This window comes from Ambystoma mexicanum, chromosome 9, assembly GCF_040938575.1.
Source record: "Ambystoma mexicanum isolate Mex_15411 chromosome 9, UKY_AmexF1_1, whole genome shotgun sequence".
Classification (NCBI taxonomy): Eukaryota; Metazoa; Chordata; class Amphibia; order Caudata; family Ambystomatidae; genus Ambystoma; species Ambystoma mexicanum.
This window is the reverse complement of record NC_090931.1, coordinates 475,162,852-475,188,819: the sequence shown is the minus strand read 5'-3', so window position 1 is coordinate 475,188,819 and position 25,968 is coordinate 475,162,852. Positions and strand designations below refer to the sequence as shown.

Sequence of the window (25,968 nt, the reverse complement as noted above, 5' to 3'; positions counted from 1 at the left end):
CTCGACGTGACTGGAAAATGAAAGTTGATGGGAACGAATTCGGGAACTGGACTGGGACTCTACAGCTAGGGAATACACTATGGAAATCACTGCGACATGGAAACTATGGATAAACTAACAATACTATGGCTAATGCTGTGACAGGACCGCAGTAAGCGTCACTCTGCAATGCAGATAACAACGCGAAGTGCGGAGTGCTCGAGGGGAGGGGCTTAAATGGGAACTGTGCCAAAACCTCTAGACCAGCACAGCAACCTTAGTGAGGTCAGCTTGGCGGCCATATTGTGCAATGAGGAAGGCACCATTAAACCCTTCTTGGAAAACAGCATTGCTTGCCCACCAACCTAGAATATTAGGCTGGTGACCGTATTCTAGTTTAGCATCCTTTTCGTGATCATGACAGTATTCCCCGCCCCCCCCCCTCCCCCAAGGCCCCTCCTGTGCAAAACCCTCTCCCACCAGGCTTGTTAGGATTATTCTGATGGAAGCCTCTTATCAATTTAGGGGCATGAATGTTCACTAAGGGTTCCCAAGTTCTACCCTGTGGTCCAAAACCTTTCCAGTCCACTAAATAGTACAATTTCCTACGAACCATCGTAGAGTCCAGCATGGCCTTGACTTCAAATTCAGGCTGATCTTCTTCCACCATTATTAGAGCAGGGGTCTCTTGGATTCTGGTTTCCCGACAGACCGTCTTCAACAAGAACACATGGAATACTGGATGGATTTTCATATTCCTCGGAAGTGTTAATTTCATGGCCACTGGGTTGATGATTTCTTCTATGGTGAAGGGGCCCACAAATCTAGGAAGGAATTTCTGAGCTCCTTTCAAGGCCAGGTTTTTCGTAGCTAACCTAACGGAGTCTCCCACCTTGTACACTGGAGAACTTCTTCGCTTGCGATCTGCAAACTTCTTCTGAGAATCTTTGGCTGAGGTTCACTGTTCTTTAGCCTTGACTGTTGCTGTGGCAATATTATCATGTAGAGTCTTAACTGCTGGCATTTCCAATGAATCAGGCGGATCATAAGCGGAGGTTTGGGGATGCCGACCATATAAGGTGAAAAATGGACTAAATCCAGTGGAGGTATGCACAGAATTATTGTAGGCATATTCAGCCACCAACAAAAGGTTGCACCAAGTATCTTCAGTTTGGTGGAGCATGCATCTGAGATATTGCTCTAGAGTCGGGTTAGTGCGTTCAGTTTGCCCATCTGTTTGAGGATGATGGCTGGTGGACAAACGAACATCGATCTTAGCCATCTTGCAGCATTCTTTCCAAATCTTGGAGACAAATTGACTTCCGCGGTCAGATACCACAATTGGCGGAAAACCATGTAACTTAACAATATTCTCCAGGAAGGTTTTTTCCAGAACTGATGCTGAAGGCAACCCTTTTAAGGGTATGAAGTGGGCCATTTTAGAAAAAAGATCTACCACTACTAAAATGATATCGAACTTATCACATTTTGGCAAGTCGGTAATCAAGTCCAAGGATAGAGTGTGCCAAGGAGTGGGTGGAACATCCAGGGGTTGGAGAAAGCCTGCACGTTTCATTTTCTGGGACTTATTTTGAGCACAATTTCCACAGGTCTTGATGAATTGTACTACATCCTTTCGCCAAGTAGGCCACCAATAAGATCTCTTCACCTTTTCCAGGGTTTTGGTGACTCCCGGATGACCTTCCATCATTGTACCATGGTAATCTGCAATCACTTGCTCTTGTAGTTCTTGCGTGGGCAAAAACAATCGTCCTTGATAAAATAGCAACCCATCCGGGAACTGACATTGTTCCTTTCTGGTCTCCCATTGCTGCAACTCAGCCGTGCTCATACTGGCCTTAACCTTGTTTCTCAATTCCTCAAACAAGGAATCAGTGGCACTCACTACTCCAAGCATCTTTTCCCCTGAAATGATTTCCACTGGGGTGGGAGCCACATAGGCCTCGTCTCCTTTTCCAATTCTAGAAAGGGCATCACTTTTCCATTACGAATTCCAGGCCGGAAGGTGATTATGAAATCATATTCAGCAAATGAGAGAGCCCATCTTAATTGTCTTGAAGACTGTGCTTTGGCAGAGCGCAAATACTGTACATTTCTGTGGTCGGTGAAAATGGTTACTGTGTGTCTCGCTCCCAGTAAATGTCTCCATTCTTTCAATGCACACTTTATTGCCAACAACTCCTTGTCGGTGACCGTGTAGTTTAGTTCTGCAGCGGAGAATTTCTTCAACCAAAAGGCCACTGGGTGTAACTCCTGAGATTCTGGGTTGCGCTGGGACAGCACCGCCCCCATGGCCACATTGGATGCATCAGTTTCTTCCACAAAGGGTAGATCTGGTATTAGATGTTGCAGGACTGGAGCCACTGTAAATCTTTGCTTGAGTTTTCGAAAGGCTTCATCAGCTTCCATTATCCAGAGAAAGGTCTAATTCTTTCAGAGTAAGGACGTGATGGGATGAACCAGCCGGGAGAAGTCTGACACAAACCGCCGATAGAAATTGGCGAACCCCAAAAAACTTTGAACTCCTTTTACCGATGCAGGTGCTGGCCAAGATAGGATTGCCTCGACTTTTCTGTTGTCCATCTTCACTCTTTGGGATGATAAAATGAACCCCAAAAATTCAACCTCCGGAACAGTAATTTACATTTCTCCAACTTCACATACAGAGAGTTTCTTTGGAGTATTTGTAATACTGAAGTCACATGCTTAACATGCTCTAGGGGATTAGCTGAAAAAATAAGAATGTCGTCCACATAAACCTCCACGCAGATGTCAAGTAGTTCACGGAATAAATCATTCATGAAACACTGAAAAGCAGCCGGTGCATTAGACAGCCCAAAGGGCATGACTTGATACTCAAAAAGTCCATAACGCGTACGAAAAGCCGTCTTCCATTCATCTCCCTCCTTGATGCAAATCAGATGATAAGCACCACAAAGGTCAAGCTTAGTGAAGATTTGTGCCCTTTTTACTCGATCCAGCAAGGTTGATATGAGGGAAGTGGATAACGGTTTTTCACTGTGATCTGATTTGATGCCCGATAATCAATACAGGTTCTTAAATACCCTTCTTTTTTTGGCACGAAGAACAAGGGCGACGCTGCTGGAGACTTGGATGGACTGATGAACCCATTTGCCAGGTATTGATCAAGATATGTCTTCAGATGGATGGTTTCCTTTTCGTTTAATGCATATATTTGATTGCAAGGAAGCTGAGCACCAGGAACAAGATCTATTTGGCAGTCATAGGGTCTGTGAGGGGTAGAATTTCTTCTTGCTTCACCTTCTGGAAAACTTCCTGGAATATCTTATATTCAGAGGGTAATGAACCAATGAGACCTAAAGTGGTTTACGTTGCTTGCTTGGGCTGCTCTATTTCCACTGTACCTTCCATATCACTGCATGTTCTTTCACACTCTGATGCAAAGGTCACATTTCTAGAACGCCAGTCAATGATAGGATTGTGTTTTTCTGGCCAGGGAACTCCTAGAATGATTTGAAACTGTGCTGCTCGAATAAGGTCAAAGGTGATCTCTTCCTTGTGTCCCTCCTGACAAAGCATAATTAGATTGTTGGTGCACTGTGTTACAGGGCCTGACACTAATGGTGTACCATCCACCCCGGAAACATTCTCGGCTTCCAATTTTTTCAGCAAGGGAAATTCCAACTTGCTAGCCAGGTGTAGATCCATGTAGTTACCAATTGCCCCACAGTCAATGTAAGCATTTAAAGCAAATTTCTTTGTGGGAAGCTCTGGACTAAATAGGATAATTGGGAACACAAAGTGTGAGGTCACACGACCCTTCTTAACACTTGACAAGCTGACCTCTATGCTTGTCGGGCATTTGAGTTTTCCGGAACCTGGTCCTTCTTTTCCTGATTGACACTACCCAACGGCCTTCTGGAAAGCTTCACCGGACAATCTTTTAGAAAATGGCCTGCCTTGTCACAGTATAGACATAACTGCTGTTGACGCCTCTTGTCCTGTTCCGCCTGAGAGACGGGACCTTGTATACCTCCCAGCTGCATGGGTTCAGGATGAGTTTCCATTGCCGATCTTCCTATAGATTCTTTTGGGCGAACAAAATACGTCCTACTCTCAGGACGTGCACGGTCGGTTCTACGATCCTGTAGACGATGATCCAATTGAATAGTTAGGTCAATGAATTCTGAGATTCCCTCTGGCGGATTCACCACTTGTGCTAAGACGTCCTTCAACTCACTTCGCAACTCTCGATAGAATAAGGTAGTTTGCTTCTCAGATGGCCAATTGGTTTCTGCTACCAACCTGTTAAAAGTGGCAACATAAGCCAACAGTTCTTGATTTCCTTGCCTAAGTGACAACAACTCGTTGTCTAAAGCTTGTCCTTGTGTGGCGAGCAAAAAGCTTTTCCAATTCTCGCTGAAACTCCTGAAAATTCCTCAGCGCTGGATCGTCTCTATTGACAAGGGGTATGGAGCAGTCGGCAGCATAACCGCCCAGATATGATAATACAAAGGCCACCTTGGATTGGTCATTTGGAAAAGCTTCTGGCCTGCACAGAAATGTAATCTACATTGATTTAGAAACACAGCAATTTTTTTTTAGGATCTCCTGTAAATCTCTCCGGAGGAGCTAAAGGAATATTTCCTGGAACCACCATTTGGACCGGAAGCGTGGGCACAACAAGGGCTGAATCCTGTGAATTACTTGCTGGCAAAGGAATCTGTCCAGCTTGTGCCTGTACAAGCTGACAAGCTATTTCCTCAGTCCTATCTCTATTAACCACCAACTCTCTTCTCAAGGCACTGGTTTCTGATCTCGCTGCATCAACCTCTGCTCTCAGTTCTCCCAACAATTGAGCTAGCTGATCTACCTCAGGAGTACCCATGGTGTCCAGGCAGAGTGTTTCAGCACGGCTTCGCGTTCTGTAACACTTAACTGAACTCTGTGGGGACACCCACTACCAACTCCAGGTCTTGTGCTTCTTCTCAGCTAGCGATGCTTCTACACAGCTACGCCTTTCCTAAAAAATACACAGAAAAGAATTGTTAGGGGAAACTCTAAACCCAATTCTTCCTACAAACTATTCCAGAATTGTTCTATGCTTTTCCTGCTCATAGATTACCTCTTACTTTTCTGGGGGGAGCTCTCCATCCTGCTTCTGAGCAGGGGCTCAAGTTCTGTAGAGGGACTTTTACTGGAGAACACTTCTTAGAAAGTTTTTATGGCTGATGCTGCTTTTGTGGTCTTATTATAAATGGTAATTAGTATGGGGAAGTGTGATGGCGCTGCAAAGGATAAAATAATGCCACAGCATACAAAGAGAAAAAATGAATACGGAGGAGAGTGATAGCAAGGTTCTAAAACCCCCAGAAAATAATGAATGAAATTCCAAGGGAGTGGAAGATTTCAGTAGGAAACTATCCTATATAACATGTAATGTGGGAACATGCTCACAAGCAACCTGCTGGGGCAACTTGAAATAATGATTGTTCTTTCCCTCAGAGAATGCTCAGAAGTGAAGGTCTAAATCCACCACATGATTGCAAACTTCACTGGAAGGAGTACAACAACCAAACTCCTTATATCAAAAGAACTAACGAGTGTGTGTAATGATAAACTTGGAGTGTGCCCAAAAGGAGGATATGCGCAACACGCCTTCAAGGACAGTATTCTGTGTTGCCTCACACAATGTAAAATTGCGCCTCTGAACTCAGCGCCATGAACATGAAGTGCGCACAATGAAAAGGAACGTAATGTACAGTGGCGCCTTTAAACACGGCGCCGTGAACCTGAAATGCTTGCAAGTGAACTGGAGCACAAACACACCACACGACTACAAATCCAACAAGCCTCACAACCATACAGTGCAAACCACGTAACTAGAATGTAGAAAAAACAAGGAATGTATGCACATCAATCTGAGTGTATAATACTTGCTGCGACAGCCTGACAGGCAGAAGGGAGCAGCTGACAGAAAACCTCGACGTGACTGGAAAATGAAAGTTGACAGGAACGAATTCGGGAACTGGACTGGGACTCTACAGCTAGGGAATACACTATGGAAATCACTGCGACATGGAAACTATGGATAAACTAATAATACTATGGCTAATGCTGTGACAGGACCGCGGCAAGCGTCACTCTGCAATGCAGATAACGACCCGAAGCGCTCGAGGGGAGGGGCTTAAATAGGAACTGTGCCAAAACATCTAGACCAGCACAGCAACCTTAGTGAGGTCAGCTTGGCGGCCATATTGTGCAATGAGGTAGTCACCATTAAACCCTTCTTGGAAAACAGCGCTGCTTGCCCACCAACCTAGAATAGTAGGCTGGTGACCGGATTCTTTTAGGAGCTACGTTTGGCATCCTTTTCGTGATCATGACAGTTAAGGACCCGCCGGTCGGCTTGCGGGTCCATTTTACCAGGGGTATGGGTGCCTCTACTGCCCTACACAGGGGTGTTCCTATTCTTAACATCTGTGATGCAGCCACCTGGGCTTCGGTCCATACTTTTGTACGTCACTACTCCCTCGATTCCATCTGTGGGCAGGATCTGGCCTTTGGCAAGGCGGTCCTTTACTCCGTAATTTGATTGGGCATTCTAAATTTCTGTATTCTAAATTATTATTCCACCTCCTTGCATTGGTACTGCTTTGGGAGTCTGTCATAGATATGGAATACGTCGGAGGACCCAATCTCCTCGAAGAACAAGTTACTCTCTTACCTGGTAACGTTCTTTCGATGGGATGGTCCGACAACATATTCCATATCACTCACACCCTCCCAACCCTCCCCGCTACAGAATTTCTTATGCAATTGCAGCTTACGTTTCTGCAAGGCTTTGTGTGGTCAGACTGGCAGAAGACTGGTGCCACACGTTCTGGGAAAAAACTACAACTGAGGCTACGGGCGTTGTGCGTCCTACTTATAACATCCAGTGACGTCGATCGTCGGAGGAGGTCCTCGACGGCGGCGTATCAACGTCATCGACGCAGGACGCAGACGCCGAAAGATTTTCCGAAGCAGCACAGCTGTGGTGATTACTGTCAAAGATATGGAATATCTCATCGGACCATCCCCTCGAAAGAAAGTTACCAGGTAAGAGTAACTTGTTCGTCTACCCTTGGGAACTGTAGTTCACTCAAGGTTAGTCAGAGAAAGTTACAAGGGGAGCACCTAGGGCGACTCAGCAACAACAGGCACTTATTGCGAAAAAGTTGTTAAAGAGGATAACTTTAAAAAGACACTATGGAGAGTCAAAAAAATGACACCCATAAAAAGAGTAAAAGATTCTGTGAGTGAATGAAAACATTGTCTTAATTGAATGAAGCACAATTTTAGGGATGACCTAAATATTTAGCAATATCTTTTTACTTATCCTTACTTTTAGGAAGTAAAAAGGAAGCAATCCATGTAAGGATGTAAATAGTCTCTATAACCAAAGACACAGGAGGGGGAAAAAAAATGGTAGGAATTAAATAAATCCCCATTTTGGCCTAAGTGGCAACCGACACCTGAACAAGAGGCGAACACAGCTATTAAGAAAGTAAGTATCTTAAAACACCCTCGATATAGTTTCCAATACAAAACGAAGTGCATAAACCATGACCCGTTAGGTTTTGCTATTCCCTTTCTCTAGGAACCTCCATAACAGTAAAATCAAGCTGACTCAAATTTCCAATTCAAGTACAAATTATATCCCCTGAAGAACTGTTTTGAGTGAGATGGGGAAACACGTGTCGGGATAAAAGTGAAAGACGAGATAAAAGTGCAAGATGCATAAATATGTTGAATGAAAACAATTTGACGTAGGATAAAAGTGAAAGATGCATAAATATGACACTTGAATGACAATAATTTGACACATATGTTACAATGAAGTTTTCTGAGGAGTGAAAGCAACTAAGAATTACGTTATTATTTGAAAGGACTATATTAAACTATACAAAGGATGTGCATGCGCAAGAAAAGCTGAATCCACCCACATATTTCCCACTCACCGAGGTATAAAGGAAAAATACCCCACTAGTAAAGCAAAATGTTCTGGGGTTGACCCAGGTCAGGAAGATTTACAATTTCTATTAAAATCTTACCTAACAACCTGCGCTGCCTCTGCTGCAAATGTAACTTGCCAGAAACCTACTTTTCCAGGCTTGTGCTGCTTATGCACTTACCTGTAACACCTGACAACCACTTGCATTTTACTGTAACTAGCGCCTAAATGCCTCAGGGCTTTGTGCACTGCTATAAATGCAAAAATAAATAAATACCTTTTGTGGGAATCATGACAAGTTTGTGATGTCATTTGCTCTATAAGTAAACCAGTTTGAATTAGAACCGGGCCTTTTCACTTATTCTGAGAGGCAACCTGCTGCTGAACTCCTGTGAGAAACATCCAAGCAGAGAGGCCCCAAATATTGCATTGGAGACAGGAACCAGGAGACATGGAAGCTGACTGGGACCCCTTGGAGGATTCAGAGGAGACTATCCTTGACTGACACCCTTGCTGTCCCAGAGGTGCCCTGCTGTTCCCTGATGTCCATTACAAGGCCTCTCCTGTAATCTAAACTATCCCCAAACCCAGAGATTGTATAGGCCCTGCATTCTCAAGCAATAAGTTATTTCTCCCTAACAAAATATCCTGTTTGTCTGTGTAGATTATTAGCATATTTAATTAAAGTAAATCAATTAATTTCCCTCAAGAAATCCCAGGATGTTTTTTGTTGGCATTCGAAACCAACCAGCTCTTCCTAGTGTATTTTGAGCCGGTATTTAATAATACTATTTTGGCATTTATATAGCGCTACGAACCCTCAGGTATCTGAGCGCTGCTTATTATTACCCACGGTGTGTGGTGCTCATTTATCGACCTCGGAAGGATGAAAGGCTGAGTTTGGCCCCGCCTGGATTCAAACCTACATTAGCAGGCTCTGCACGGATGTCAAAGCGAGCGCTCTACTCGCTGTGCCACTTTGTTGGGGTTGGGTGCGTGACTGGCTAGAGGCCTTTACAAATAGAACGTGAATCAAAATCATAGTGAATTGTTGTGTGCTACATTCATTGAGGGGGAAAGGAACCCCGAGTCCAGTTGGTCCGCGTAATATACGACATCAGGAAGCTAAGAAGATTGACCGGGCGATCCGCGTCCTTTGTTGGTGCTGCTGAAAAGGTGCCAAAACTGCAGAGTTAACCAAGTAGTTACTGAAAGTCATGCTACAGGTCCTCCCTCGAGACTACTGCTGAAAGACACGTCCATTGTCCTGCCTTTCGTCACCAGACTAAGGAATCCAAAGGTCTGGTCCAGAGCAGCCACATTGCAGAGAAGCAAATACGAACACTTTCTTCAAACCAAAGGTATTGTTGGGGAAAAATGTATTGCTTGCCTAATTCCAAGAGGTTGCGCCAAAGCATTGGAGTGCACATAGAGGTGTCCAGGGCAACCCCCCTTACCTCTGACACAAGCTGCTGCTCGTGTCCCCTTCACAAGTCTGTTTTTAGGGCTCCTTTGTTAGTTGCTAACTTGCTGCTTCAATAACTATAGACACTAGAAGAAATTAGCAGGAACTCTTGATTTTTCGCTGTTTGACAAGACTTCAAGCCCGCTCTGATCTGCCTTTAGCTAGGGTTATGTTTTTGTACACAAGACTTGCTAGGCGAAGAAACCGTCTCTAGAACCTTGAACTAGGCTCATGTTGCACTAACCCCTTATTTTCCTCTCATTAAGCGACTTTTCTATGTGTGTTTGCAGAGTAAATGCATTACCGCATAACCTGTTCAAAACTGCATGCGTGCGCAATTACCGATAACATAATAACCTGTCTTTTCCTTTTCTAAAGTTGCTACAAATGTAACCGCGAAAAAACACAAAAGTGAAGTGTATTATCAAGTATTCCTAAGTGCTCTACCGTAAACATCTGAAGTATTTAAAGTGATTATGGTGTAAATATATATCGTTTATACACTTATAAATGTACGTTCTTCTTTGCCGTGCCTGTCTAACTAATGTTCAGAATACTTAACTACAGCTCATATCTTCCTCTTAAGATAAACCTGACTGCTCTGCCACACTGCCAAAGTCCTGAGCTAGTACAGACTGATACTAAGAGTTTGGGATCTACAAACCACTGGGATAGTTTACTAAAGTCTTACTGCCAGTAGGACTTTAGGAAAACTCCCCTAACAATCGCTCACTGACCCGCTTGCTACCTGCTTCCTAAAATTGTCCCCCAGGCTCCAAATTGTTGAGAGCAGTGAGAGAGCTTATGTACAAAGTTTATTGAGGGTAGCTAACACAAAACACAATGGAACGTGGATATGCAGGCAATTCGAAGGGTACTGGATTTACTCTATTTCACTCGAGGCCCTCTTACAATCTGCTTTTTAGAACCGGCATCTGTCTCCTGAATGCTGGAAGTCCTGCACTGTCGTGCAACTAATCTTGACATGCCTTATATATTGTTGAGAACGTGTGTGGCACTTGTTGCTTTTAAATAGGCTGGCATGTGGTTGCTCCTCGCAATTTGCATGCCTAGTTCATATACCTTTGTCCCTCAAAAATACCTCATTACAGTTTCAACAGGCTACTACTATATAGGTTTATTGGCCATCCTTTTGAAAGAATCTGAACACCAAAAAATAGTCTTGTACAGCCTTAACAAATCACCTCGGAAGGTTTGACTTCGACCATGATAGCTTTCAGCTCAAACCTATTTGCAGTCACATTTCATTAGTATGCATAAGAGTATTTATGTATAGGCACAATATCTCAGCCAATGGTCTGTGTTAGGCAAGAATGTATGCAGTAACCCTGTGGGAGACTAGACCAGTCTTGACCTCTTGGTATTAGGTAACCCACCTATTGGTATAGATCTGTACTACACAAGTTGGTAGAGTGACTGAGCGCCACACTGCTCTCAAGAGGGGTAAATTAAAGTGGTAGCAGCGAAATTCACCTATACAAGTAGCCAAATAACACTTACACTCAAGGTTTTCTAGGCAACTAATGATTTATTTAACAGGCAGTTTTAAATAAGCCTTCTTTAAAAAGGGCAATGTGCAACAATAAAAATGCACTTCGTAACACGTTCTCAGAATCACGGTAAGTAAGTAAATACCCTTTAGAGCTGCTTCATACACACTTCCTACACCCTGAGGTGACTTCAATTATTAGGACAGTATTGGCATTTATATATCACTTTTTGTACTTGGTAAAATTCTTAGGTTGTGGAAAAGGAAAAGGTTAGGGAAGGAAAATGGTCAACAGGTTCTCGGAGCATCTGAGCACTTTTCAATCTCCCAATGAAGTCTAGATAGAATATTTCCCAGCAATATTAGTTAAACCAATGTATCACCTATGAGGGACAGTTAGACTCAAAGTCCATGTGTCAGAAGAGTCTGCAGGGAGCCAGGACAGCCAAAGTTAATTTGAACAATGTCTATGGAGCTGGGACACATCTTTAGATAGCACAAAAGTCTTGCATAAAGTTAGAAAGTTTGTAGAAAATGACTGTTGGGCCTCAAGCTGCTGTTAGTCTTGTAAAAGATAGAGCTGAGATCAACTCTGCAAAAAGCAGCTACTGAAAGTCTCATGTTAGATAATGCAAGTTACAGACAAAAGAGATAAGTACTCCTTAGTCAGTATAGTCCCTTAGGTCTGAATAGGATCCACCTGGCTTCTGTTCTGGTTGCAGCCTTGCAGATCCTGGGTTTGTGGGCCTCAGTCATGGGGACAAGAGGGAGGATGTCTGGAGGACTCCTGAACTGCAGTTCGAAGGTTGGCGCCGGCTACTGGCTCTTTTCAGTTCAGCAGCACTTTGCGGTTTCAGCAAATAGCACCACCGACGATTTTGGACACTTGATGGGCTTCCTTCACTCCTTCAGTCCAGCACTCTGGTGAGGTGACACGAGCTTGGGTCGCCTTGATTCATGAAGGGTCATCAGGATCTTCCTGGAGCACTGGTCCGGCTTAAATACGATGCACTCGACTATGGATTTCTCGATCCCTGGCACTCGGTTCCAGCAGCAGCAAAGAAATACAGCCAGTTGGGGAAGGTCTTCCAACAAAGTTCGTCTTGGGGTTAGTTGGTCCCACCACCCAAGGGAAGAAGTCGTCCTTTCCGGAGCTTCTCTAGTCGATTCAGAAAAGCAGTTTCAGCACAGCAGCAGGTCTTCACCAGGCAGTTCAACGATCCAGGAGGATGCAGCAAGCTCCTCTTCACGATTCCTTCGTTGGATGTTTCCTCCAGTGGCCGACTCTATCTTCAGTCCAAGAAGCCTTGCCTTTTATGCAGGTTTCTCCTATTCATGCACAGCTTAGCTGTCACTCACACAACAGGGTGGCTATCCTACAAGGACAGCCAGCCAGCCAGCACTGGGTGCATTCAGGTAACCAAGGAGACTAAGGACAGGGAGTTTCGGGCACCTCCCGTGCTTCCTGCCCTGACAGACACACTGGAGCCAGAGGCTGGTTTCAGTATTGAAGCCCGCCAAAGGCAAAACGAGCAAAAGGGTTAAACCTGGTTTGGCATGCAAAGTAATAACCCAAGAAAGATCTCAATAACAAGAAATGGCGAAAAAAGATGACCGGGCCATTTTGACACAATGGTCACCCATGGGTTCTATTTATTTTCAAATGTGTTTATTGGCATTTATAGGTAACACACACTGATTCAAGGAATATTATGTTTCAGGTACAAGTATACAGCAAGTCTGTTCAGTGTAGTCCGCCAATTTATTAAACAAATGTATAAAACAACCAAACAGGTCACCACGCATGTTGACTAGATCCTAATGAAATCCGGTCTGCGACCTAGCCCGATGTAGGAAAGGGCAGCATTCCAACCGTACACAGTTGGATTACATCAACTCATTTCCGCTTGGATAGGGATATTAAGGCTAGTCATGGGGCAAGCAAAGTGGCAGATCCAGTTATCTATGCAACATCACAAACCAAGCTGAGGTGTTTACAGTGGTTTATCATCTGAAATGTGAAACATGTCCCAAACTAATTGCTTCCATACCACATAAGCTCCACCTGAGGCCGCATCCAAACTCTGCGCCGACCTGGCCCACACTCTGGTCTCTTCCTCAGCCCAGGTTTCGAAGACTCTATGCCAGCGTGAGTATTGTGGGCCACCAGCCGTCTTCCAGGACATGGCAGTGCAGCGTTTAACTAGGATACATGCCAGATCCATGAACCTGACGATATGTTTATGCTACTATTCCTAGGGTATGCTCCTAACAGGCGCTCCATTGGATTCCAGGTGTATCTTGTGACCCCAGCCTTCTTACATGGTTGCTCAACCCGGGACCAAAGACCCTGTACCTTTGGGGGAACAAACATATGTACCAGATCAGCTCCATCGCCTCGACACCAGGGACAGGTTGACTGCTAACCTTATTGAATTTGGCTACTGTTAGGAAAGATTGTATGCAGTACCCTTTGGGTGCACTACAACAACCCTGACCTCCTGGCAATAGGACCCAACCTTTGGTATAAATCTGTACTACACAGGTTGGTAGCATGTTGAGCAGCTAGGCTTATCTCAAGAGGGGTCAATGTGAGCTGTAGGGGAGTTGCACAGAGATTCACAGTGACAAGTATTCAAATAAACTCTTACACACAAGGTTACTCTTACATCCCGTCCCCTTTCCTCCATACTGCATGGGCGTCTCTTCCAAGGGATGGGAGACGGAACCTTTTTCACCAGAAAAAAACCTTCTTCCACTTTAAATTGAGAGGCGCGCAGGGGGACCGGCCCAGGGAACATACACTGCCCTGACTCGGCCACCACACCTCTGTCCGCTTGTCTTCGTCGACGGGAACGGGCCGAATTCACCAGCACTCCTGGGTTTGGCTTCGTCCATGTAATTCCACGCGCGGATACTTCTTTGTCTTTTTTGTTTTTTTTATCATTCAGGTACTCGGTTCTCAGGCGTCACGCTCCTCCCCGGCGCAAGTCTACTTCCACAGGGTTCAGCAGGTGTCCATCTTGCAATGGGCTCTTCCGAACTTCAGATACCCACGCCCTCTGCCTACGTTGCCTTGGCCCAGACCACGGTTGGCAAGCTTGTACAGCGTGTGGCTCGCTGTCCTGGAAAGCGCTGAAGAAAAGACTAGCCAGGTGGAGGGAGCTCTTCCAGAGGACCTCAAGAACTTCGTGAAACATTAAGCCAAGCCCAAGGTAGGGTCGCTATTCTCCATCGCACCCCGCAAAGGAGACTGCTTCCCAAGGATTCTCCCACGTGGGAGGGACCGGTCGGGTCCTTATACCAGCACGTGCACCGAGGCTGCTAAAGCTACCGGCCTTCGGGCCCCTTGGATCCTCCCGGTGGTAGTGTTCAGGGACCGGAAGGTTCTCGTACCAGATTGTCATACGAGGGGCTCCGCCCTTGTACTGGCAATATGGCCGAGGTGCTACGCCCTAGTACCAGCAAGACACGCAGCTCTCCCGAACACACGGGGTCGAAGGTGTCGCACCTACCGGGCCTACGCCCGAGGAGCAGGATAGGCCTCGTGATCCACACCCAAGAGTCTTGGCTGGGCCCAGCGAGCCGAGCAACACGTTGCAGGCACGTGGCAGGCAGCTCGACAAGATGGCCGCCGCGCCAGACAGAGGCACCAGGAATTTGGCGAAGAACGGTAGGACTAGCCTCAAACAGGTATGTGGCCTACAGCCTATCCCTCTTATGCGCAGGGCAGCTTCCCACTGCGTCCATATGGGCAGGGTATGCAGTGGCTCCAGCAGCTCCCGTCTACCTCGTCAGCCAATGAAGAGGAGTTCTTCGAGAGGTTCCCCGGCCATCAGGGAAGTCCTCCCTAGGATGCTAGCGCCGGCGCCCCCGACCCCGGCGCAGCTGCTGCCTCCGGCTCCCCAGATGATTCCTCAGGTGGCTCCGTACCAGCCTCCGCCGCCTCCTCAAGCTCTGGCCATGGTCCCCTTATTCCAGCCTCCGCCGCTAACTACTCCTCCACCTCCGCAGGATTCTCCTGATCCACAGGATATGGATATGGATATGGATGAGGAGGAGAATCCCGATATGCCATCCTCAGCCAGGGCCTTCCACGAACGTCTTACAGGACTGGCAGAGTATCTGGGCCTACCCCAACCTGAGGATGAGCAGCTGGCAGAGGGGGTTCTGGCTAAAGTCCTCACACGAGGCCCCTCTGCCAAAACGGGTAGCCTATTGCAAACCTATGTAGTCTCCCTGGCCAAGAAGGGTTGGCTCAAGATTCAATTTATGGTAACAACATCTTTTCAAACTGCCCACTAGGCAGTTCAGTCTGCCCCATTATAAGGATTTACGTGAAATTTCCAAGGCGGAATAACCCGTGATGGAAATGTTCGAATGGGAAATGTACACACTACAAAATGTTCGTACATTTCCCATGCGAACATCAATTTCAAAACCCTACAAACTTACACCCCCAACATACCCACACCCTACTAACCTTTTATGACGCTCTGTGTCCCTGCAGCGCCAGTACCCTTTCACTTCCGTGATCGGGAACCGGCGACGCAAGGTTCTTTTCCTTTTTTCTTTTCTTTTTTTTTTTCAGGCAGCTGTAGCGGTTTCCCCTGCATCCCCCGTTCACTATACATTGTAGTATAGTGAGTGGGGTGTTGCAGGGGCCTCCCCCGCAGCCCCTGTTTATTTTTTTGTATTTTTTCTCAGGTGTGCTGCGGGGTTGTCCCCCGCAACCCCTGCTCACTATACTGATTTTTGTTCTGGCGGGAGGCTGACTGGGAGTCCCCCTGTAAAGCTCACCTGGTATCCACGGGGACGTCACTCAGCCTATTCTGACCTCTTACGACCTCAAACCCTTCCCTGGAGACTATTCGACTGGAGACTGGGCCTTGTTTTCTTGGATAGTGTGCTCTCCGTCCTGCTTTCAGCACAGGGGCACGTTGATTGATGCAGGATCGTTGCTGCCTAGTTACTTCACTGGCAAGAGTCCGACAGGTAAGTATAATGAGTCATTTGAACAGTTCTCTAACTTTGTTCCTTTCCTTCCTTAGATGATGGCCGGCATCTGGGGATGGCGGCGTGCTGCTGAGATGAGTAGCGCTGAAGGTGAGTGAGAGCGCGATGCACCCCTTTCGTATTTGCATTGAACTGAGTTCTTTTTCTGTGTCTTTTAGGTGCCGCAACGTTTTCAGCGTGGATGCCGGTTATGAAGAACAAATGCGGTGGGTAAGCGAGGTATGCGGCGCCTCTAGATGTTTCCATGCTAACCTGGAGTGTCCTTTTCCCTCTTGCAGATGGATGAGAAGTTCCGGAGACAAGAGTTCCCCCAGAGCGGCTGGGATTCAGGTAAGCGTTCGAAGCTCGTACAGTATTTAAAAATAAGCGAAGATTTGCAGAATGCTTACTAATGTCTTTTTTCTGTTCTTTTCCCTTTTCCTTAGGAAGCGGCGTGCCGGGATGGGGAATGACACCGCCGAAGATGCCCGCAGGACAGGAGGAGCGATGAATGATGGGCAGAAGCGCTGCAAGGCAAGGCTGTTCCTAACAGTGTTCTTGTTCTTGCAGGAGCTGAGCGCAGAAGAAAGATGCAGGCCTACTGGAGACCGATCCGAACACGGTGAGTGTCACGCTGGAGGTGCAGAAAACACAAAGCATGTTTCTCAGCCTGGGTGAAGCTTAAATAGTCTCTGGGTATCCCAGGTGTCTCTGGGCTGAACCACACCCAAAAGACTAGACCGCACATGCAGTTCTGGGATCCGAAATATGTGGGGGCATCCATCTTGTCCCCATCAGTGCACTACAAGTCCAATCCCCAATGTTATCCTATGGGGGTGGGTGAGTCTGGTGCCACAAGCGCCAAGTCTGATTCCAAGTGGGTCTTTGGAGGGCTGGAGAGGCCCTTGAGGGCCATGTAGGTGATCGTGGCCTGGCTCCAGCCTGACATCTTGGAGGGCTGGGGACGTGAGGGGCAGGAATCATGACACCCCCGCACCTCCCGCTCACTGTGGTGAGCGGGGTGTTGCGGGGGACACCAACCACAGCCCCCTGCAACCTTTAAAAAAAAAATGTGGTGTGTTTTTTTAGGTCTTTTGGTAGGGTCAGTAATTTTTTTTCGGACATTTAGTCCTATTCCCATTATAATGTCCAGTTCTTTAAATTTACCATCTTCATACATGTCGCCCAAGGTAGACTCCCCAACCCTCCCAGCATTGCGCCATCGCAAGCTCATCTTTGTTCCTAAATGCATCCGCCACTATTGGCAATCAGGGGAATACGGGCAGTCTATCTTCAGTACTTTCAATGTCCTGTGCCACACTTTCCTGCCCAAGGTAACTAATATGGGTGTGTAGCTCAGGCAATTCAATGGCAGCCATAATATGTCCCTTAGGTGGGCAGGTGCCACCAGCTGCTGGAGTAGTTGCGACTCAGGCGTAACTTCATCTGATAGCCATTTTTCTTATATAGCTGAGCTGCACTGCCAAATAGTAGCATTCTAGATTGAGGAGCTGCACACCGCCCTTTTTATAGGGCAGACATAGCGTTGCCAGAGCAATCCAATGATGTATATTGGTAAAGAAATATAAAAATCTGGGCAAAATAATCATTTTTATAATTGTAACTCTACCCGACAGCGAAAGTGGGAGCCCAGACCAAAAAGACATTGGGCCTCATTACGAGTGCTTGGTAGCCGTGCTGGAAAACCGACAGACTGCCGCCGGACTGGTAATACCATTCTGCCTCCGTGATTGCCGGAATCACCGGGGGCATTACAACCCCGGTGACCCAGTAATTCTGGAGGCGGAAATCAGTAAATCCCCATTACCATGGAGTCCTGTAGGACTCCATGGGGATGGAGACCATGGAAACACTGGTTCCGTCTATGACAGAGCCGGTGTTTCCATGTCTGCCTGCAGGTGGGTGGTGTTACTTCCGCCAGGTCAGACCTGGCGGGAGTGACCCCTCCCGTCTGCAGGACTTGGAATTAGCCGGTCCGGAAACAATGGTGGCGGCGGATTTACCGCTACCGTTGTTTCCGGACCGACTGACTTGTAATGAGGCCCATTGATTTTCTCAATCCTTTCACCACCCCAGCTGTGTTATATGCGTGCATGTCTTCAGACGTGTGCATGGTACATACCCCGAGGTATTTAAAGGAGCCCACTTCCCACAGGAGCCCCATCATCTGCAAAGCCTCAACCTTAATATGCGGAGTCCCACCAGTGGAAAAATGCAAGACTTCTCTCTATTGAAGGATATCCCAGACAGTGTAGCGAAGTTGTGTAGCACTTCCAAAACTATTGGCAGGTTGTGCTGTGGCTCCCCTATGTATAGCAATACGTTGTTGGCGTACAACGTTATTTGGTGTCTAGTGCCTCCAACCCGAATGCCTGCTTCTAAAAACTCTTGACGTAGATAGACCGCTAGGGGCTCCAACGTCAAGATCTATAACATGGGCGATAGCAGGCATTCCTGTGATGAACCCAGAGCCAATGTTATGACCCAGCTCTCTGTCCACTGAGGCGGAGGCCCCCTCCTCTGGCCTTCCCGATGACTGGATCCCCTCTGTCACCTGCTGCTGGTCGAGGGTGAATGGCAGATTAATCTTGACCTGCGCCAGGTGGTCTGAGGTACTGTCCCTCTACCCTCGGAGCCATGGGGAGCCGGAACGGAAGACTCTGAAGGGGCCTGGTGGGCTGGGGCGCTGCTCAGCAGGTGGGCTACCACATGACCGCCAGCCTGCCCCACTGTCACCGGAAGCCCACTGGGATTGCACTGTGTTGTCCCGGGCAGTAACGCTGGTGTACGGCGGGGAAGCATGAAGTGCCTAGCTGGTAAGAAAAGCAGCGACTCCCTGAAGCACAGGTGATCACATACGGAGAACCTCACCCCAGATTATGCAAGGTGGGATTGGGCTTCAGGAGTAGGGGCCTGACACCCCTACTGTCGCAGCAGAGAATGTGATGCTTGACAATGCAGCGCACCAGAATGCAGGGCCCCACTGATGGACTTTGGCTATGCTATCACAGGATTGCAGAGCATTGATGGGTAGAATACCGCCACAGTGGGCTAACTAGTTAGGGATACAGTACTAACCAGCCTCGCTCTGGGAAGACCCCTTAATCCTGACCCCGAAAAGGCTCAGATTGCTCCAAATAACCTGCAAAGTGGGGTCCTCCCCATCATCTGAGGCCCCTGTTGTGGCTCTGTGAACTGAACTGGAGGATCGAGCAGGTTCGCCAGAGAACCCCACATCTATAACCCACTGAGCCTACCCAGACCATCTCGAAGTGGATGACTGAGCGTGGAGAACGCCCCAGCCAGCCATGGCCAAAATCCCTGCCAAGTCAAAACAAGGAGATATAAAGGCCATGCTGACTTCACAGCACCCCAAAGAGAAACATGTGCTTTCAGCTACTGCATAGGACCACGCACGCGCCAGAGATAGCGGGGGACCGGGAAGATGGATTACCTACCAGATCTGATCTGAAGCTCCTGTTGGTCGAACTCACGCAAGAACTACAGAGCTTAGGACATAAGGCTTTCGAAGTCCATATCAGAGCTGAATGATCATGTGCGATCAGCAGAAAAGAGGCTGGACGAACTGGAAACGGCTCGCTGCGAACACACGCAAGAATAAATGGAGCTCCAGAAGCGACTGCCCACGGTGGAGGAACAGGTGGAACAAATTTTGGCTCCAACAGGAGGATATAGAGAATCGCTCCCGACGTAACAACGTCTGTATCTGGGGGATTCCCCAACTGGTGAAAGATCAAGAGCTGGAGGAGTATGTGCGAGTGCTCTTTCGCCAACTGCTGGATTTGGAAGACAGCGAAGAACTAATCCTTGACAGAAAGCAATGTGTACTCCTCTGCCCAAAATCGGAGAAATCTGCTTCCTAACGTGCTGACGAGGGTCCATTTTTATTTACACAAAGAGCGCATCATGTCAGCAGTGAGAGCTGGGGGCCCCTGTGCTTCTGTGATGCGGATATCCAATTGTTCCAGGACATAGCCCCGGGAACCCTTGCTAGGCGGCGACAATTCATTTCCCTTACTGCCTGGCTGCTTGAACGAGTGATACGATACAAATGAGGGTTCCCATGTAAGCTAGCTGCTTTTTGAGAATCGTGGGTGTCGACATACAATCTGGTCGGAGAAGGAGGCGGAGGAGTACCGTAAGCTGGCGGAAGAGGGGGAGCGGAACCTCAAGGCTGAAGAGATTGGTTCCCCTCGGGAGATTCCTGGCAGGGAGGAGCACCTTCATCCAAGTAGTGCCCGAGAGACCAGAGGGAAGTCCTCAAGAAGAAGGCCCTGCAGCGGCTAGGAGATCGTTGACTTATGGGGACGGCATACGATGAAACTAAGAAAACTGATGAGTGGGTACAGCGGGGGCAGCTGATAGGTCGATGTTGATAGGTTTCAATGGTTGGGTCATGATGTTGTATTCCATAACTAAATTAAGTAGTCGGCAGTTAATTATCATAGGGAGGGCCCGCGGGGAAGCAGTTCCGGCAGAACGTCCAATGGTGTTTGTGGGATTTGCAATGAATGTTATTTTTTCTTTCCTTTTTTCTTTGGTTACTGTTTTTTCAGGAGGGGGGGCTTTACTTTATTAAGGGGAATGTTCCGATTGTTATCCTTTCCTGGTGCCTGGCCAAGTCACGTACCCCTAGGTGCTTTACTACTGAACAGTAGTAGGCCAAGGATAAGTCTTGCGCTTCTGGATAAATTGAAGAGGCCGGAGAGAAGTTGTTGGAAGATTGAGAAAGAGACTGTTTAAGTAGTCCTGTCTGGAGAGGACCATGGCTCTGGAGACAGTGAGCCTCTGGGGGAAGGTGAAAAAAGGTAGAATACCTCTGAGGAGGTGCAGCTGGTAGTGACATTTTTTGGACATGTTTGAGATGTGAGGAGAGAGTAGAGTCGAAGATGACACCCAGATTTTTTGCCTCTTCGGTAAAGGTTAGAGAGGGCTATGTCAGGGTGGGAGTCAGCTGGAGGAGGAGGAGAGTAGGTGGAGGCAAAGGCAGCCACTGACACTTTTTTCATGGATCAGAAGACCTTGTAGGTGGGAGGCAGTGCAGGGTGTGCCAGTGTTAAAGGAGAAGAACGCTTCTGGTGAGAGGAGAGGAGAGAAGAGAGTGATCAGTCCATGAGAGTGAAGTAGTGAAAGGGATAGAGAGTGGGATGTCTGTGGAGATGAGAGCATACAAGGTGTGGCCAGCCGCGTGCGTTCGACCAGAGGGTAGAATAGAGAGAGAGCGCGAGTCAGTAAGGTTGCAGAAAGCTCCTGAACATTCAGTAGAGGATCTTGTAGCCTTCAGGGAGAAGTGTTTCAACACTCTTGACAGAGCTGTTCTTCACCAGGTCTCAGTGGGAGCAAGAACATCAGGGTCCAGGTGTTCAAGGAGGTGGCAGATATCAGAGGAGTGCTTGGCTGCAGAGCAAGAGTGAAGTGTGGCAACTTGGAGTAGATTGCCATTTTTGAAGGATTTATGGGGGTGGTTGCAGGGGACAGAGGTCCCATCCGTAAGTGGTGTGGGCGCCAAAGGGAGAGAGGCAAGAGAAGGCTGAGGGGCCGAAGGGAGTGCAGGCAAGGGTCCCAGGACTGTAATAGATGGCAAGGACGCCAGTGAAGGAGGGGCCTTGGAGCCCCGGATGCACCGGCAGTCAGAGGCCAGGACACCAGCGTGGGAGATGCTGACAAGGATGACAGTGCTAAGTGTCTGGTCAAGGGAGCCAGGATAGTAGAAGACGTAAAAGGAGCCATAGTAAGAGCGGCGGTGTGACCAGGTGGCGGCAAAGAGGCTGATGGGGAGAATTCTCAGAAATGTGCTAATACCCTCCACCTTAGAGACCCCCAGTGACTTTACTGGATTTTGAGGACTTGATTTTTTTCAACCTGGAGAGAGAGAGCTCCTTTTTCCCACTCATGTATTTTTGTGAGATTTTTGTACACTGTTTCTTTTGTCTTTTACATTGTCACACAGCACCTTCAGTGCAGTCCTATTGTTCGCTTTGCCTTTGGTGGGTTCCACGAGTGAAGCCCACCTCTGGCTCTAGGGTGTCTGGGGTAGGCAGGATGTGAGGGAGGTGCCTGAAACTCCCTGTGCTTAGTCTCCTAGGAGACCCAAATGCACTCTGCGGTGATTGGCTGGCTGACTGTCCGGCAAGGACAGCCACCCTGCTGGTGACTGACAGCTAGGCTGGAATGAATGGGAGGGAACTGAATAAAAGGCAAGGGTTTTGGCTTCGAAGGAAGAGTCGACCACTAGACGAAGGAACTTAAGAAGAACTTGAAGAGGACGCCTGCTGCAACTCCTGGACCGTTGGTTTGCCCTTTAAAGCCCTTCTGCTGTGCTGAAACTCCAAATTCGTATCGACAGAGAAGCCCCTGCAAGGACGACCTGTCCCCTTGAGTTGGTGGGACCAATCAACTACAAAGTAAGCCACCTGGACATCCATCTCGGAGCTGGTTGATTTTCCAGAGTTGTTGCTGGAAACCGTATAGCCAGGGAGAGGAACACCAGATTGTGTGTGTTACTTATAAGCTGGCCTCCGGACTCCCAGGAATCAGGACTGACCAAGCCTGAGACCCCTCAAAAGAGTGTGGGACCCCAGAAGCAAGAAAAGTCCATCTCGACAGCCAGGAACCGTAGTGTTGCTATTTGCGGTAGACGCGAGGAGCTGAAACACTGAACAGCCACTGAATTGAAGATTGCCGGTTGCGAGTGGTGACTGTCCCATTGCAGTGCAGGTGTCCCCAGAAGTCCTCCGTCTTGTCCCCACGACTGAGGCCCAGGAACAGTGAGATCTGCAGAGCTGCACAGGAACAGAAGTCATCTGCAGCACTTTTTCTTCAATACAAAGGTACTGTAAAAAGTCTGAAAGAATTTACCTCTTACTGTAGAGTTGCTTGCATCTTCTACACCTCACAAGTCTAATCAGCTTGTGGCCCTACATTTGATTCTTCTTTTCTTCAAATAATTCTAAAACATTGTGCAAATACTTTTCTACTTACCTACCAGAAGTGCTGCATCCTATATAAGACTTTGCCCATTGACTTTGTCCTAGCCTATTGTACTGAATGACTCTTCCTGGGGGGGATCCAAAAGCATTTGCCCGTTTAAGAATTATTGTGGCCTCTTGTATGTTATTGTAATGATGAGGCAGGAAGGCAGAGGGGTGTGAACTGAAAAAGCCTTTTATTCAGGGTTTTTAAGAGAAAAAAAATAACAAATCAGGACTTCAATTCGGTCTTCTGCACCTTCCTTTGTAAGGGGGAACCAGCTGGCTCCTTAGGTCAGTCCTCATAGGCCCAGTGCGTCTCCGGTGTGGCTCTCTCTCCTTCTGCTCTGAGATTCTGGAAGAGATCAGACGGAACACACAAAGTCCATCATCAGTTTCTTCTTTAAATAAGGGATGGAGGCTTTTTAGCCAATCAGTAGGGGTTTGTTTGGCAAGTCTATAAATATCCCCACAAGCCCAGCACCCTTTCTCTCCGCACGAAGGTTGCTATGATGTCTTATCCGCCAGTCCGGGTGAACTGCAACTGTCCTCCCTGGTCCTCCTTACTCTGGATACTGCTGGACGAAAAATAAGGTGAGTTTTCTAATTGCAGGCATGAGAGGGGAGCGGGTACGGCCAAGTCTGTTTTACGTACTATGCCTTGTTCGGCGTCTACTCCTGTTCGCCCGATGTAGCCCTGCTCGGTATGACTGTTGCTGAACGGACGCCAGAGACGCTGTTCCCTTTCTGAGGTTTTTGGTGCTCCCAGGCCTATGTTTCCCTTCGTCCCCTTGCAGCCTTCTCTCTCGCCCCGTTGCTGAAAATCCAGACTAACGTTTGCGGCTCCTCGCGTGAGCCCCGCGCTATCAGTTCTGGGACCTGGCCATGAACCACATTCTTCGCGTCTCCTCTTTCGACTCTGTCAAGGCAGGGGCCTCTGTCCGTGTCACGGCAGGGGTCTCTGTCTGCTTTGCGGCTGGGCTCTCTATCTGGGTTACCCCCTGAGGCTGTCCTGCTTCCACGTGTGTAACGTTCTAAATAGCCTTTTCCTTTGACTTATTACCATATGATTCTAAATGCAACAGTGATATATTAATGTACCCAGCACCCTAGCAATTGAAGTCACCTGAGGGTGTAGGTAGTTTCTGTGGGCCATCCTAAAAGGGCATCTACTGATTTAGAGATATTAAGAGTGTGTATTTCATGAAGTGTATTTGAGTGTTGATATTATATTGCTCCCTTCTGAAGAAGGCTTATTCTAACTGACTGACAAATTAATAATTATTTATTCAAGAAACATTGAGTGTAAGAGTTTTTTTGAATACTTGTAACTGTAAATCTCTGTGTAACTCCACTACAGCTCACATTGACCCCTCTTGAGATAAGCCTGGCTGCTCAACACACTAACAAAACTGTGTAGTACAAGCTTGGGTTTCTTATACCTGTAGTCCGTTGTTTGTAGTGTTCCCAGAGGGTACTGCATACAAACTTTGCCTAACATGTGCTACACTGGCACCTCAACTTTCCTTTAAGAGTGAACGCACATGTTTTACGGTATTCATTCTGTTCTTTTGCAGTGAGCAGAAAAGAGGCGTTATACTAGTTGTCACAAAGCATTTGATATCCTCCATAGTCAATTGATGGATGTGTAAACCATTTTACTTGAAGATCGATCCTTACTGCAGCAAGCTGAGGGACTGTTTTGATCTAACGCAAGAGCTCACTGAAACATTGTCAGAGTGGCTGAATCTACAAGACCCTGTCACTGCACAGCCGTGTATGTCAGTTATGCAGATGCCCAGATGCACTCGTAGTGTGGAGGTGGCCAACTGAAGTCACAGGTAGCAGCTAATCGTTATTCCTATCTGCTCCGATGTAGCAAAATAGCATACTCTAGCACACTCTTCGACCAATCCTGGCCAAGAAATCAACAACCTCTTCTATGACCATTAATGATTTTCTAGAATCTGCATGGTCTGAATTGGTTTGCAGAGTCTGCCTCTGTCAAGACTTAAAGCAGTGTGAAGTCAGCTGTAAATGCAAAGGATTGTGTGACCGTTTATTCTGTGCAGTGTTGTGGAACTATAAATAGATTCCGTTCAGGTCACATTTAGCAGGCGGCTCAAGGATCGTCCCCCTTACCCCCGCCCTGCATATTGCTGGATCAAAGTTAGCTTGAGGCAACGTAGTCTTCATACACGGCTGGCATGTGCTAAAGAAATGCTCTAGCGCCATCAGCTAGAAGAAAAGGAGTGATTTCTGCTGCGACCACTCTGTGTAAATGGTACATGGAAAATAAATGAAATGTGCCGTATTCATGACATTTTAGTGCATACAAAGCACCCATGAGCCTCTGATCTGTAGTGCTGCTTTTACTTCTTATATTGTTTATTACTTCTAGTTAATGTGACACTGAAAAACGTCGTACTGCCACTCTTCACAAATCTTTAGTTACGTTTTTCTCATTTTGTTATTCCCGCAGCTTGACTGCCTGTCGCAGGTGGAGGAAGACTCCCTGCTGTGTAACGACTCACGGCTGTCCATCAAACCTTTCAGAGGAAACACACTATACATGAGGTTTGCTACGAAAGGTGAGTTAAGGTAAACTTTGGGGAAATCTGCAGCCTTTCTAAAAGCTGTCTCAAATGCACAGTAATTTCGATATGTTTAGCTGTGATTACTAATGTATATGGTGGTTAAAGCTTCCGTGGCTTTTTAATGCAAGCTGTGTGAAAATCGGTTTTGTGTTCGAGTCACTCAATTGGAAACTGTACGGACAATTGAAAGTAGACATGGAAGACCTATCGGGTGTCAAAGGGACAAGCTCACTCAATACAGTTTTGGTGTACATTAATAAATTAGATTAGCAAAGAATTAGAAGAAATAATTAAATGTGCATACTTGGTAAGTCAAGAGAGCAGTTAAGCAAGCCAGACGGTGTATGCTAGCCAGAGGAGAACATTAGTAATAGTACTAGTCAGTATATAGCGCCTTTTTCTATTTGTATGAT

General features: G+C 47.2%; 1 protein-coding gene across 2 annotated transcripts in view; it reads left to right on the top strand.

The window, feature by feature from the left end:
• Positions 1–25,968, top strand: part of NCBP3 (nuclear cap binding subunit 3) — a 552,095-nt gene that overhangs the window by 217,244 nt on the left and 308,883 nt on the right. For both annotated transcript variants that reach the window (XM_069615023.1, XM_069615024.1), the window contains one exon: positions 25,441–25,549. In XM_069615023.1, the coding sequence (XP_069471124.1) occupies positions 25,441–25,549 (109 nt within the window). The remainder of the gene's footprint in view (positions 1–25,440; positions 25,550–25,968) is intronic.